The following is a 15,822-nucleotide window of genomic DNA, read 5'->3' on the forward strand; positions in this document are numbered from 1 at the left end:
CTAGGAGAAATGTTGCATTGCAGGTATTTCCTTTTTTAAAAAATAAAAATCTGATCTTTATTTTTAAATATATTTTTTAGTTGGACAGGATACCTTCATTTTATATATTTCTTTTTAATGTGGTGCTGAGGATTGAACCCTATGCCTCACTGGTGCTAGGCAGATGCTCTCTCACTGAGCCACAATCCCAGTCTCTTGTTTTTAATTTCAAATTTTTTGTAGGCATTCCTGCATTCTGGTGATTTATGACCTTCTCCTTTGAGGTTCAGTGTAACTTTCTTATTGGTATCCCAACATTTCTGCCCCAACCAGACATGTTCCACAGTTCTTTATGGACCTCAAGTGTTACTAGAGGAATGATTAAATGATCATTTAGTTGTCAAAGCAAATAGGGCAGTGTTTTCAGGATGGAAGTTTTAAGAGAATGCTCATTATTAGATTTCTATTTCTACTTATGTATTTAGCCATGGACTGATATGGTTTTTGCAGTCATCCACAAATGTGGTCCACAAACCAGCAGATTTCAGAAATTTTTCATGTTGACAGCTATTTTCAAATGGTTGCATTCTGATTGAGGCCCATTTGACCCAGGGTAAACATTAAGATGCTTTTAAAGTGCTTATGAATTTTCCTGGCTAGAATATTACAGAGGGTCTTGCCAGTTTTCTCGCCACTTTTTTTTTTTTTTTTTAAATCTCATTGGTGTTGAAAAACCTCTCAGATGCAAGGGATGCACCCCAGAGGCAAGCTCCTGCAGATGGCCACCTACAGACCCCCACACCCACAGATCCTATTCTCCGTCCCCAATTAATTGGGTGTCAGGTGCTGATGGATTGTTAATTATTGGGTAAAACCCAGTGTTTTGCCCCCAAGGAGCCCAAGGTCTTGCTTGTTGGTTATTGGAACCACTGGGTTGGTTATTCACATTTGCTTGCCTCTCAAGACAAATCTGAGCTACATCCACAGACCTATATCTAGTGGCACTGGTAGCTTAGGAAAATTTCTCATTTTGGTTAAGAAACCTAACAGCAAGAATAATTAATAATTTCCCTCTTGGGGGAATGTAGGGTTATGGCCCCAAGGTGTCCCCGGCTCTTTCCCTCTTCTCACCCACATACATCTTCTCTTCATCATGGGCAAGTCAACCGTGTACTGCTCATCCCTGGAATTCTGGGCATGTCCCTTCATCTTCTCCATCTTCCTTGAAGAGAAATGTCCCCATTTCACAAATGCAGCAAAACTGGTCCCCCAAATACCTGGGCTGCTATTACTGAGAAGCAAAAGTAAAATATAGTGAAAATGGGGGCTGGGGCTGGGGCTCAGCCATAGAGCTTTTGCCTAGCACGTGCGAGGCACTGGGTTCCATCCTCAGCACCACAGAAAAATAAATGGATAGAATAAAGGTATTGGGTGCAACTCCAACTAGAAAAAATATTTTTAAAAAATACTGAAAAAGCAACATATTCTAGCAATTAGGGAAATGCAAATTAAAGTTGCACTGAGATTCTCTTTCACTCCAGTAAGAACGGCAATTATCAAGAATACAGTAACACAGTAACAGTAAATTGGTGAGGATGTCAGGAACAGAGAATGCCCACACTTTGTTGGATAAACTGCACATTGGTGTAACCTCTCTGGAATGCAGGATGGAGATTCCTCAAGAAATTAGGACTGGAACCACCCTCTGAATCAGTTATCCCAATCCTCAGCATAAATACAGAGGATAAAATCAGCATACTACAGGGACACAGCCACATCAATGTTTATGATAGCACAACTCACAATAGCTAAGCTATGGAGCCACCCTAAATGCCCATCAACAGATGAATAGATAAAGAAATTGTGGTATGTATAGAAGCTGGAATATTACTCAGGTTTAAAAAAGGATGACTTCATATCATTGGCCAGTAAATGAATGGATCTGGAGCTTCTCATGCTAAAGTAAAATAAGGCAATCCCCCGAAACCAAAGGTCACATGTTTTCCCTGACATGTGTTATGTACATCACAAGGAATGTGGGGGGTAGGAAGAGAATTTCAGTAGATTAGACAAAGGGGAACAACAGGAAGGGAGAGGAGATAAGAACAGAGAATACCATACCATGAATCGACCATAATGTTCCTATTCAAATATATGAAAATACCTAAGTGAATCCACCCATCTTGCCCACCCACATGAATGGGGTGCTAAGGAGAATAAGGTATATTTTATGTTTGGATAATTTTATCAAAATGGATTCTATGGTCATGTATAACTAAGACGAACCAATAAAACAGAAAAAGTTAAAAGTACTAAAAGGACCATGGGACCAAATTGATAGCATCATAGCTGGATGAGGAAATGTCTTTAGGTACATTCCAGAATTTTCTAAACCACTCCCCCATTGGATGCTACCAAAGGTGTTGGAGCCTGTGGGAAGGTGGAGGTTCAGGGTGCTGCTTGGAGAAGATAGGACCCCCCCCATTCATCTGCAGGTGCAGGGGTCCCAGGGGGCAGGTAATCTTGAGACCTCCACGGTTAACTAAGGCAGAGATGAGCAGGGTGCATTCAAGTCTATGGAGTTATTTACCATATTAGGAAAACCAGGAATTGTCTTTCCTGGACTCCCAATCAAACGCAAATTGTTTTTCCTTAAAGAGAGAGACCCTTGAGCCCCTCTTAACAAGAAGTCTTCTCTGTATTATGTGACTTTTTTCACCACTGAATTGGGGGGACAAGACTCAGAGTTCTCTCTGGAAATACATTGACTTTGTTTGCATCTTCTTTCTTGTCAAGTGCAGAGTATTCAGCTGATACTAAGGATACACACCTGGGCAGGGTGTCTCTGGTTTTAGGAGGAGGCAGGATCCCATTGCCTGGGATCCAGGGAACTGGCAGGAACCAGGAAGAGCACCCAGGGTGGCCTTGATCTGTGCCAGGCTGTTATCCTGTGGCCACTGCAGGTATTTCTCACAAAAAGAAAGAAAGAAAGAAAAAAAAAAAAAAAGTGGCACACGCCTGTCATTGCAGCGGCTGGGGAGGCTGAGGCAGGAGGATGGTGAATTCAAAGGCAGCCTCAGCAAAAGCAAAGTGCTAAGCAACTCAGTGATACCCTGTCTATAAATAAAATTCAAACTAGGGCTGGGGAAGGGGCTCAGAGGTCAAGTCCTCTGAATTCAACCCTCAGTGGCCAAAGAGCTAGGGAGCCCAGTGCAGCTGGGGTTTACCCAGGTCTGAGCTCTCCAGGTCTCTTATGTGCTGATCTCCTTACTCTGCCTCCAGCCTCAACGTGGGCTGAGATACAGATTCAACTCAGCTGGAGGAACATGAGCTTTCATGCTGCCAACCGGGTGCAGCCTCCTCCAGGGCGCCAGTCAGGCGCCCCATGAGCCTCTACCAGCGCGGGCCTTGACGCACTGGACAGTTCCCAAGGCGCGAAAGGCCAGTTCTGCTTGGAGAATTTTGCACAGATTGTTAGAGACAAGTCGGCAGCTCAAAGACACTTTGTGTGGTGAAACTTTCAAGAAATGACTTCAATTTCCTAACATCAAAACTGAACAGAACTTAGAATTCTGGTACCCTAACCCTAACCCAATGCCCAGACTTCAAAAGGAAAAGAAAAAAGCTGCAGCCCAACCCTGCCATTCTGGCCTCCTTCTTGCCTGGAGCGGATATCACCCCCCTGTCACTCAAAAAGAAGGCTGGCTGGGCTCAGGCTGGGGAGAGCGGAGACTGACTGACGCCCTGTCCAATCAGAAGCCCCAGTGCTGAGCGCTGTCCAATCCTGAGCGCTGTCCAATCCTGAGCGCAGTCAGCGAGCAAGGGGCGGGCTTCCGCGCTCCGGAAGAGGTTTATTTCTCTGCGGTCCTCGGTTCCCCTCAGATTACTGCAGTTGGACTCCAAGCTTCGCTCCTGCCCAGGACGCCTGGTGGCCCTGCCATGCAGGGGCCTAAGCTCCTCTATGCAGGCTTGGCTGCTGGGAACCAGGAAATGGTGAGTGTGCAGTGGCACCTGGTGCCTGGACAGGGAGGCTCTGGAGGTAGGCCGGACAGGGAGGACGTCCCGCGGGACCTGCAGTGGCGGGAGCCCGAGCTGGCCCACTCCGACTCCGGGCGCTGTCTGCGGCCGCAGGCCTGAGCCCCTTGGGGACAGTGCCCTTCAGTCCCCCTGGCCAGCCGGGTGGGGAGCGTGACAGTGGTGGAGACCCCTCGCGGCCTCCCCATACCTTGGGGGCAGCCTTAGCCCCTGCTCAAGTCTTATGTGGCAGGTGAGCGCGGCTGCCTGGCCTCTTCCCGGGCTGAGGTGATTGACAGGTGGGACCACTAGAAGAATCCAATCTCCTAGCCCAGCGATGGCACACACCTGTCATCCCAGAGGCTGGGGAACGGGGGGAGAGGCCAGCCTTGGCAACTTGGCGAGGCACTTAGAGACTCAGCTAGATGAGACCCTGCCTCTAAATAAAATGCAAAATCCTCCAAACCCCGTTTTCCTGCAGGAGGGGAGCTGCGGTGTACAGGGACCCGCTTATTCCTGAGCTAGTTTTGTGGAGTTTGTTTTTTGTTTTGGTAGTTAACAGAAGGGTGCTTTACCACTAAGCTCTGACCCTGGTAGTTTTTAGTTTTTATTCTGAGCGCAGGTCTAGCTAAGATGCTGAGGGTGGCCTGGTTAGGGTTTGATTGATAATGATTTTTCCATTACAATTAAGTGTATGATTTTTACATCCACGTGGGTTCGTGGGTGGACTCTGTTGACGTCATGATTCCTTGATGATAATTGTAACAGTTATACCAGGAGCCTCCTATTCCGGTATAATTTTGAAACATAATCCTGTTCAACATGTGCTTCTTCAGGGTGCTGGAGTATAATCCAGTACCACGCATGTCCTCCACCCAAGCCCTACCAGTACTCTGCGCCTCCAGTTCCCACACCTCCCTTCATGCTGGGTTGTCTTATTCACTCACATCAAATCCTCTCCAGGAGATGGTTGCATTTATCTAGGCCTTTTCATTGCACTTCATAATAAAATTGACATTTACATACATATGGAGTCATCTATGAAATTTCTGCATTTTGAATTTTTTTGGTCCTCAAATTACTGCAATATGATAATTTTATAACATGCATTAGTGCCTGGTAATGTTAGCTCCTGATTTTGCTTTTAGAGTTCAGAATTCTTGGCTAATTTCATTCAATTTAACTTTCCAGGAGACTTTTCAAACTGTTTGCTCTGGTCCCTTCTTCAATGAAATGGAAATCATGGTGAAATTTTGATGGGGTGTTATCCTAGATGAACCTGAGGGAAGTGGCCATCTTTATAAGGAGGAATTTTATCATTCAGTCTCTTACGTGCTGATCTGTATTTGCATTTTTTCAAATTCTGCAGGTGTCCTTTTAAAAATATGGTGATATGCGAAATGTGATATTTATATGACATCGATATAAAACTGATATGTGTTTCATAGTATTTGTCAAACTGTATGCAATATGGCAAAAAAAAAAAAAAAAAAAAAAAATGTGGCTGATTGCCAGAAATGGTTATTTCTGGATGGAATTTCCAGGGTGTCCCACTACTGAACTATATCCTCAGCCCTTTTTAAATTTTTACTTAAAAATTTATATTTTAATTTATTTCTTAATTTAATTTTTTAAAATTACTATTCTATATATATATATATATATATATATATTTTTTTTTTTTTTTTTTTTTTTTTTAATTTAGGCAGGGTTTCACTCAGTTGCTGGGATCAGCTTCACAATTGTGATCCCCCTGCCTCAGCCTCCAGACCACTGGATATATCAGGTATGTAGCACCACATGCATCCTATCTCACAATTTCTTTCTTTTTTTAGGATGTTTTTTAGGTCTTGATTTAATTCTATATATTGTTTTTATTATTTTTTAAATACATGATAACAATGGACTGCATTATGATCCTTATTACACACATAGAGCACAATTTTTCATATCTCTGTATATAAAGTATATTCACGTCGTCATCTTATGCCATTATACATGTACTCATTTCTTCTGCATTACAATTCTTAATACACATGTATAACACAATTTTTCACTTCTCTTTGTATGTAAGGTATGTTGACACCCAATTCAAGTCTTTATGCATGTATTTTGAATAATGATGTCGATCATATCATTGTATAATGATAACCATCACCTTCCACCATCCTTGCTAATCTCCTTCCCCCTCCATTTCCCTCCCACCCCTCTGCCCTATGTAGAATTATTCTAATCCTCCTATGCTCTTCCTCCCTACCCCACTGTGAGTCACCCCCATATATCAGAGAAAATATTTGGCATTTGTTTTTTTGGGATTGGCTAACTTCACTTAGCATAATATTTTCCAACTTCATCCATTTACTGGCAAATGCCATGTTTTTATTCTCTTTTAGTGCTGAGTAATATTCCATTGTGTATAAATGCCAAATTTGTTTTTATGCATTCGTCCACTGAAGGGAATCTAGGTTGGCTCCACAGTTTAGCTACTATGAATTGTGCTGCTATAAACATTGATGTGGCTGTGTCCCTGTAGTGTGTTGTTTTTAAGTCCTTTGGGTAAATTCCGAGAAGAGGAATAGCTGGGTCAAATGGTGGTTCCATTGCCAGATTTCCAAGAAATCTCCATAGTGCTTTCCATATTGGCTGCACCAATTTGCAATCCCACAAGCAATGTATGAGTGTACCTTTTTCCCACATCCTCGCCAACACTTATTGTTGTTTGTCTTCATAATAGCTGCCATTCTGACTGGAGTGAGATGATATCTTAGTTTTTATTTGCATTTCTCTGATTGCTAGAGATGATGAGCATTTTTTAATATATTTGTTGATTGATTGTATATACTCTTCTGAGAAGTGTCTGTTCAGGTCCTTGGTCCATTTTTTTTTTTTTTTTTTTTTGGTGTTAAGATATTTGAGTTCTTTATAGACCCTAGAGATTAGTGCTCTATTGCTGAGAGCCATAGCCAAGTAGGAATGACGCATGGCATTTTTGGCTTGAAAGGTGACCCTGCTCAGGGATTAGGGTGGCTCTGGGTTTAGGGTGGATCCTGCTGGGAATAGGGCGGTTTAGGGCATATCCTGCTGCCTCAGGCGCCTGCTCTTTGGAGTTCCTGTTGAGTTCTCCCGGGGTTCTGAGAGAATTGGTGCGCGGAGCGGGTAGAGGCAGTGTGTTCCCAGAACGTGCGTGTAGACTGCCGGTGAGAGTTCGGGAATAAAGAGTTGCTGTTTGAATCTACAAGGCTTTGTGGTGGCTCGGTTATTTTGTGCCCATCCAGACTGCGGCACTCTATCTGATGTGGGAGGGGTCAAGATTTGCTCCTGGATGTAGGCTCTCTTTTTTTTTTTTTTGGATAAAAAACTTTTTAGTTTGAATCCATCCCATTTATTGATTCTTGGTTTTAATTCTTGTGCTATACAAGTCTTATTAAGGAAGTTGTGGCCTAATCCCACATGATGAAGATTAGGGCCTACTTTTGCTTCTGTAAGATGCAGAGTCTCTGCCTTAATTCCTAGGTCCTTGATCCATTTTGAGTTAACTTTTGTGCATGGTGAGAGATAGGGGTTCATTTTCATTTTGTTGCATATGGATTTCCAGTTCTCCCAGCACCATTTGTTGAAGATGCTATCCTTTCTCCAGTGCATGTTTTTGGCACCTTTGTCTAATATAAGATAGTTGTAATTTTGTCGGTTGGTCTCTGTGTCCTCTGTTCTGTACCATTGGTCTACCAGCCTGTTTTGGTGCCAATACCATGCTGTTTTTGTTTCTATTGCTCCGTGGTATAGTTTAAGATCTGGTATAAAGATACCACCTGCTTCACTATTCCTGCTAAGGATTGCTTTGGCTCTTCTGGGTCTCTTATTTTTCCAGATGAATTTCATGATTGCTTTTTCTATTTCCATGAGGAATGTCATTGGGATTTTGATCAGAATTGCATTAAATCTGTATACTGCTTTTGGTAGTAAGGTCATATTGATAGTATTAGTTCTGCCTATGCAAGAGTAAGGTAGATCTTTCTATCTTCTAAGGTCTTTGATTTCTCTTTAGTGTTCCGTAGTTTTCATTGTATGGATCCTTTACCTCTTTTTTTGATTCCCAGGTATCTTTTCCTTGAGGATATTATGAATGGGGTAGTTTTCCTCATCTACTTCTCAGAGGATTTGTCACTGATATACAGAAATGCCTTTGATTTATGGGTGTTGATTTTATATCCTGGTACTTTGCTGAATTCTAGTTCTAGAAGTTTTCTCATGGAGTTTTTTGGGTCTTGTAGGTACAGAATCATATCATCAGCAAATAGTCCTAGTTTAAGTTCTACTTTTCCTCTACTTATTCCTGTAATTTCATTCATCGAATTGCTCTGGCCAGTTTTTCAAGAACTATGTTTACTAGAAGTGGTGAGAGAGAGTGCATCCCTGTCTTATTCAGATTTTAGAGGGAATGCCTTCAGTTTTTCTCCATTTAGAATGATGTTGGCTTGGGGCTTAGCATAGATAGCCTTTACAATGTTGAGGTAAGTTTCTGTTATCCCTAGTTTTTCTAGTGTTTTAAACATGAAGGGGTGCTGTATTTTGTCAAATGCTTTTCTGCATCTATTGAGATGATCATATGATTTTTATTCATTTTATTCATTTCCATATGTTGAACCAACCTTGCATCCTGGGGATGAATCCCACTTGATCATGGTTCACAATCTTTTTGATATGTTTTTGTATTTGATTTGCCAGAATTTTATTCTGAATTTTTGCATCTGTTTTTTAGAGATATTGGTCTGAAGTCTTCTTTCTTTGATGTGTCTTTGTCTGATTTTAGAATAAGGTGATTTTGGCCTCATAGAATGAGTTTTGAAGTGCTCCCTCATTTTCTATTTCATGAAATAATTTCATGAGTATTGGTGTTAGTTCTTCTTTAACGGTCTTGTATCCATTGAGTCCTGGGCATTTTTTTTTCCCTATTGGTAGGCTTTTGATGGTGTCTTCTATTTCATTGCTTGAAAATGTTCTGTTTAACTTGTGTATATCATCCTCACTCCGTTTGGTTAAATTATATGATTGTAGACATTTATTGATGTCTTCAGTATTTTCTGTTTTATTGGAGTACAAATTTTCAAAATAATTTCTAATTATCTTCTGTATTTCTCTAGTGTTCATGGTAATATTTCCTTTCTCATCATGGATTTTAGTAATTTGAGTTTTTCTCTACATTAGCATGGATAAGGGTTTATCAAGTATATTTATTTTTTTCAAAGAGCCAACTTTTCATTTTAAAAATTAAAAAAATTTCAATTTATAAAAAATATACGGCAGCGGAATGTATTACAATTCTTACTACACATGTACAGCACAATTTTTCATATCTCTGTAAAGTAGGTTGACACCAATTCATGTCTTCATACATGTAAGATAGATAATGATGTCCATCACATTCCACCATCCTTGCTAATCCCTGCCCTCTCCCTTCCCACCCCTCTGCCCTAAATAGAATTTATCTATTCCTCCCATGCTCCCCCTCCCTACCCCAGTATAGTCAGTTTCCTTATATCAGAGAAAATATTTGGCATCTGTTTCTTTGGGATTGGCTAACTTCACTTAGCATTATCTTCTCCAATGCCATCCTTTTACCTGCAGATGCCATGATTTTATTCTCTTTTATTGCTGAGTAATATTCCATTGTGTACAAATGCCACATTTTTTTATCCATTCATTTATTGAAGGACATCTAGGTTGGCTCCACAGTTTATCTATTGTGAATTGTGCTGCTATAAACATTGATGTGGCTGTGTCCCTGAAGTATGCTGTTTTTAAGTCCTTTGGGTATAGACTGAGGAGTGGGATAGCTGGGTCAAATGGTGGTTCCATTCCCAGATTTCCAAGGAATCTCCATACTGCTTTCCATATTGGCTGCACCAATTTGCATTCCACCAGGAGTGTATGAATGTACCTTTTCCCCACATCCTCGCCAACACTTATTGTGTGTCTTCATGATAGCTGCCATTCTGACTGGAGTGAGATAATATCTTAAAGTACTTCTTATTTGTGTTTCTCTGATTGCTCGAGATGATGAGCATTTTTCCATATATTTACTGATTGTATATCTTCTGAGAAGTGTCTTTTCAGGTTCTTGGCCCATTTCTTGATTGGGTTATTTGTTTTTTCATCTACCAGGGTCTTTTAAATCCTCTGTCCTGGACCACAGCTGCTTCATTTGATTCCTCACATTATGAAGCTTCCAGCATCTTGGACCAAGCTGTTACCAGTTTCCCAGTGTTGCCATCCTGCAGGCAAACATTTGGTGACTATTCCTCCCATGATTATGTGAGTAAATATAATAAGCTCCCTTCTATACACACATCCATTTTTATGTATTTTATTCTCATTTTCTGAAGAACCTTGAAAAATACAGGCATATTCTCAACAAAATGTCTGGGTCATATGGCATCTCTAGTTTTAATTTTTTGAAAAATAACCCTTATAGTTTTTTAAATATCTATTCAAATTTATATTTCTGGCAAGGATGTCAAAGTGTTTCCTTTTCTGCATATCTTCTGCAGTATGTGTTACCTACCAACATTTTGAGAATAGCCCACAAGCATGTGGTTATAGTTCATTGTGATATAACCTGAAATCATAAAAATTCTAGAAGAAAATGAGAAGAATTTTTTTCATTCACGTTGGCAATGGTTTTAAATAGAACCTCTTGAGAATGTGCAAGGAAAAATAGATAGGTGAGTCTATATAAAGCTAAAAATGCTTCTGTGCAGCAAAGGAATCAATCAATGAAATGTAAAAGTAGACTGTGGGTAAAAGAAAATCGTTGCTAGCCATATGTCTGATAAAAGCTCAGCATCCAAAATATATGAAATTTATACAGCTCACCAAAAATAAAAAAAAAAAACAAACCTTTAATTACCTAATTTAAATATGGTAAAATACTTAGATTCTGCCCTAAAAATTAAACAAGTGTTTCAAGACATATAAAACCTACTCAAGAATATTAATTAGGCTAACTAAAATTATAATTTACTTTAGCTTCTCTGCTTCATTTATCTCACAGGATTATGTGTGCACACTCTCTGTCCTGCACAGGGCATCCTGAGACATTGTTCAATTCACAAAATGCCAGGTTCTCATTTCCCCACATTGTGCTTTCTCATCATAATTGCCAAGAAAGTCTGAAGCCTGGAAAACAACAACATATGGATAAATTGCAAGATAATCATCAACTTTGAAAATTACTTCAGGAATCAATAGAATACTTTAGCAGACCCAGATGTGAAGAAATATAAAGTAGACCTACAAATTAACATTTAACTTAATTGCAAATATTTTTATGAGCATCTGAAAAGCTGATCATGGTAGCATACGCCACTAGTCCTGGCAACCTTTGAGGCTACAGTGGGAGGAGGATTTGGGCTAAGGAATGTGAGGCCAACCTGGCAAAAATCCAGCTCCAAAAATCAACCCACCAAAAAAAAAAAACCAAACAGTAATCACATTTTTTAAAAAAAAAGGTGCCTTCACAGGCGATTTCTGGCAATCATGTAATAAGAGATCAGTAAGAATAATTCATGATTTCATCTAAAAATAGAAGAAAAAAATGGACTAATTCTTTCTGTAAGGCCAGAAATACCAAATAGCACAACAAAAGAATGGAAATTGCAGACCATCTTCCTATAGATGTTGACCCAGATATTCAAACCCCTAGAAAACTGAGAATAACAACAAAAATAAAGATTGGACTTCATGACCAAGAGGGACAATATGTAAGTTTCCAAAAATCATTTTGATAGAGAAAAGCTTTTGGCAGATTACATACTTATGTAATTTATTGTAAAACCTATGGCCAATTAAGACCAGAGGACAATTCTTTTTCAATCCACTAAAGGGCAGCTGTGAACTGTTTTCATATTTAATGGTGAGAACCTAAGTGTTTGACAATTTAGTTTTAGAAAAAGGAAAAAAAAAAATGTATGGTTTCCTGACATCTAAATATTGTTCTAAGAATACTGAATAGCATTTTATACATCAAAAGTCAAATAGCATATGCAGATGATATTCTTATTTCTATAATATTTTTAAGCAATTTCCATGCACTAATGAAACATAAGACCTAAATTAGTTCAATAATGTTATGGGTTAAATGGTCAACATTAAGTCATGTAATTTATACACACTAGCAATGGGCAGTGTTAAAATTGAGGCATAAATCCATTCACAAATATAGGAAAAATAATTTAAAATGAAAGTAATAACAAAAGAACTGTTCACTGCAAAGTAAAAATAAAGGGGAAAGTAAAATGCAAAAAAAAAAATGGAAACAAATTGGGAAAACAGTTAATATTCAATGATCAAAAGTTTGATTTTGTTAAAACCACAATATTCCACAGTGGGTCTGCAGATTCAATATAATGAGGCCAAAATCCAAAAGTCATTTTGTAAAAATTACCCAGCTGACTCTAAAATCATAACAAATGCAAAAAAAAATTAAATAACTCAATATTGAAGTAAAAATTGTGTGACTTTTATTGAAAATGTGCATTGCAAAAATACATTGTGTAGGATATTAAATTTGGTTAAATACCTCTTAAATTGCTGATGACCAGTATTCCTTATGCATGAAGTGAGGGTCTGTGTTAATGTAGGCAAGAATTAGGCTGGGATTGACTTTTGTCATCACAGGTACTATCTGCTGAGCTTGAGAATGTCTATTGCTTTCATGATAACTTTTTTCTGCCTCCCAGATTTTCTGCACCTTACCTACCATCGATGTTCTGTCTCTTGTATTTCACCCAAATATATCCCAGTGGGTATCAGGTATTGAAATTCACATATATTCCTGCTCTTCCTGCAGCTGAGAACTAAAAAAACAATGCAGTTCAATGTCTTGTTGAGTGGTTGAAAGGATTTGTCCTTGATCCTCACACAGGCTGAAGTGTGTTTTTTATTTTTATTTTTTGATTTAAAACAATGACAGTGGAATGCATTACAATTCTTATTACATGTATACAGCACAATTTTTCATATCTCTGGTTGTATATAAGGGATGTTGGGACCAATTTGTGTCTTCATACATGTACTTTGGATAATGATGTCATCACATTCAACTATCACTGCTAATCCCCTACCTACTTCCCCTCCCCTTCCACCCCTCTAATAGATGTAGAATTCATCTATTCCTCCCATGCTCCCCCTCCCTACCCCACTATATTCAGCTTCCTTATATACGAAAAACCATTCAGCATTTGTTTTTTGGGATTGACTAACTTCACTTCTCCAATACCATCCATTTACATGCAATTGCCATGATTTTATTATTGCTGAGTAAAATTCCATTGTGTATATATGCCACATATTTTTTATCCATTCATCCACCGAAGGGCATCTGGGTTGGCTCCACAGTTTGCTATTCTGAATTGTGCTGCTATAAACATTGACGTGGTTGTGTCCCTGTAGTATGCTGTTTTCGAGTCCTTTGAGAATAGTCCGAGAAGAGGAATAGCTCGGTCAAATGGTGGTTTCATTTCCAGATTTCCAATACTGCTTTCCATATTGGCTGCACCAACTTGCAATCGCACCAGAAGTGTATGAGTGTACCTTTTCCCCCACATCCTCAGCAACACTTGTTGTTGGTCTTCAAAATAGCTGCCATTATGATTGGAATGAGATGATATCTTAGAGTGGTTTTTGTTTGCATTTCTCTAATTGCAAGAGATGATGAACATTTTTCCATATATTTGTTGATTGATTCTATGTCCTTTTCTGAGAAGTGTCTGTTCAGGTCTTTGGCCCATTTCTTGACTGGATTATCTGTTGTTTTTTGTTGTTGTTGTTGTTGTTGCTTAGCATTCTGTGTTATTTATATACCCTTGACATTAGTTCTCTATCTGATGTATGAGGGATAAAAATTTGCTCCCAGAATGTAGGCTCTCTGTTCACCTCAGATTTTTTTTCTTTTTCTTGCTGAGAAGAAACTTTTTAGTTTGAATCCATCCCATTTATTGATTCTTGGTTTTAATTCTTGTGCTATAGGCATCTTATTAAGGAAGTTGGGGCCTATCCCCACATGATGAAGATTAGGGCCTACTTTTTCTTCTATTAGATGCAGAGTCTCTGGTTTAAATCCTAGGTCCTTGATCCACTTTGAGTTGAGTTTTGTGCATGGTGAGAGATAGGGGTTTAATTTCATTTTTTTTTTTTTTTTTTTGCAAATGAATTTCCAGTTTTCCCAGCATCATTTGTTGAAGAGGCTATCTTTTCTCCAATGCATGTTCTTGGCACCTTTGTCTCATATAAGATAATTGTGATTTTGTGGGTTAGTCTCTGTGTCCTCTATTCTGTATCATTGGTCAATCTACCAGCCTGTTTTGGTGCCAATACCATGCTGTTTTTGTTTCTATTTCTCTGTAGTTTAAGGTCTGGTATAGTGATACTACCTGCTTCACTCTTCCTGCTTAGAATTGCTTTAGCTATTCTGGGTCTCTTATTTTTCCAGATGATTTTCATGATTGCTTTTGCTTTTTCTATGAGAAATGTCATTGGGATTTTGATCAGAATTGCATTAAATCTGTATAGTGCTTTTGGTAATGTGGTCATTTTGATAATATTAATATTGCCTATGCAAGAGTAAGGTAGATCTTTCCATCTTCTAAGGTTGTCTTTGATTTCTTTTTTTAGGGTTCTGTAGGTTTCATTGTATAGATCTTTCACCTCTTTTGTTGATTCCCAAGTATCTAATTTTTTTTGTTTTGAAGTTACTGTAAATGGGGTAGTTTTTCTCATTTCCTTCTCGAGGCTTTGTAACTGATATACAGAAATGCCTTTGTTTAATGGGTGTTGATTTTATATCCTGCTGCCTTGCTGAATTCATTTTTTAGTTCTAGAAGTTTTCTGGTGGTGCTTTTGGGGTCTTCTAGGTATAGAATCGTATTGTCAGCAAATAGTGCTAATTTAAGTTCTTTTCCTGTAGTTAGTCCTTTAACTTCTTTTGTCTACTTGCTCTGGCCGCTGTTTCAAGAAGTATGTTGAATAGAAATGGTGAAAGAGGGCATACCTGTCTTGTTCCAGTTTTTAGAGGGAATGCCTTTAATTTTTCTCATTTGAATGATGTTGGCCTGAGGCTTAGTGTAGATAGCCTTCATGATGTTGAGATATGTTCCTGTTATCTCTAGTTTTTCTAATGTTTTGAACATGAAAGGGTGCTGTATTTTGTCAAATGGTTTTTCTGTGTCTCTTGAGATGATCATATGATTCTTATTTTTAAGTCTATTGATGTGATGAATTACCTTTATTGATTTCCATATGTTGAACCAACCCTGTATCCCTGGGACAAACCCCACTTGATCTTGGTGTACAACCTTTTTAATATGTTTTTGTATTCAATTTGCCAGATTTTTATTCAGAATTTTTGCATCAATGTTCATTAGAGATATTGGCCTGAAGTTTTCTTTCTTTCCTTTGTCCCTGCCTGGTTTTGGGATCAGGGTGATATTGGCCTCATTAGAAGGAGTTTGGAAGTGCTGCTTCTTTCTCTATTTCCTTAAATAAATTGAAGAGCATTGGTGTTTTTGTAGTTCTTCTTTAAAGGTCTTATTGAACTTGGCTGTGTATCCATCTGGTCCTGGGCTTTCCTTGGTTGGTGAGCTTCTGATGGCATCTTCTATTTCATCATTTAATATTAGTCTGTTTAAATTGTGTATGTTTCCTGATTCAATCTGGGAATATCATATGACTTAAGAAATTTGTTGATGCCTTCAATGTCTTCTATTTTATTGGGGTATACATTTTCAAGATAATTTCTAATTATCCTCTCTATTTCTGTAGTGTCTGTTGTGA

At 38.8% G+C, this 15,822-nt stretch overlaps 1 protein-coding gene across 2 annotated transcripts in view; it reads left to right on the forward strand.

Moving 5' to 3' along the window:
• Positions 1–3,851: 3,851 nt before the first annotated feature.
• The window catches only part of LOC114090636 (zinc finger protein 708-like), a 103,061-nt gene continuing 91,090 nt past the window's right edge, over positions 3,852–15,822 (forward strand). For both annotated transcript variants that reach the window (XM_071602384.1, XM_071602383.1), the window contains exons 1-3: positions 3,852–3,972; positions 5,699–5,779; positions 10,156–10,305. In XM_071602384.1, the coding sequence (XP_071458485.1) occupies positions 3,919–3,972; positions 5,699–5,779; positions 10,156–10,305 (285 nt within the window). In that variant the 5' untranslated portion in view covers positions 3,852–3,918. The remainder of the gene's footprint in view (positions 3,973–5,698; positions 5,780–10,155; positions 10,306–15,822) is intronic.

This window comes from Marmota flaviventris, chromosome 15, assembly GCF_047511675.1.
Source record: "Marmota flaviventris isolate mMarFla1 chromosome 15, mMarFla1.hap1, whole genome shotgun sequence".
Classification (NCBI taxonomy): domain Eukaryota; kingdom Metazoa; phylum Chordata; class Mammalia; order Rodentia; family Sciuridae; genus Marmota; species Marmota flaviventris.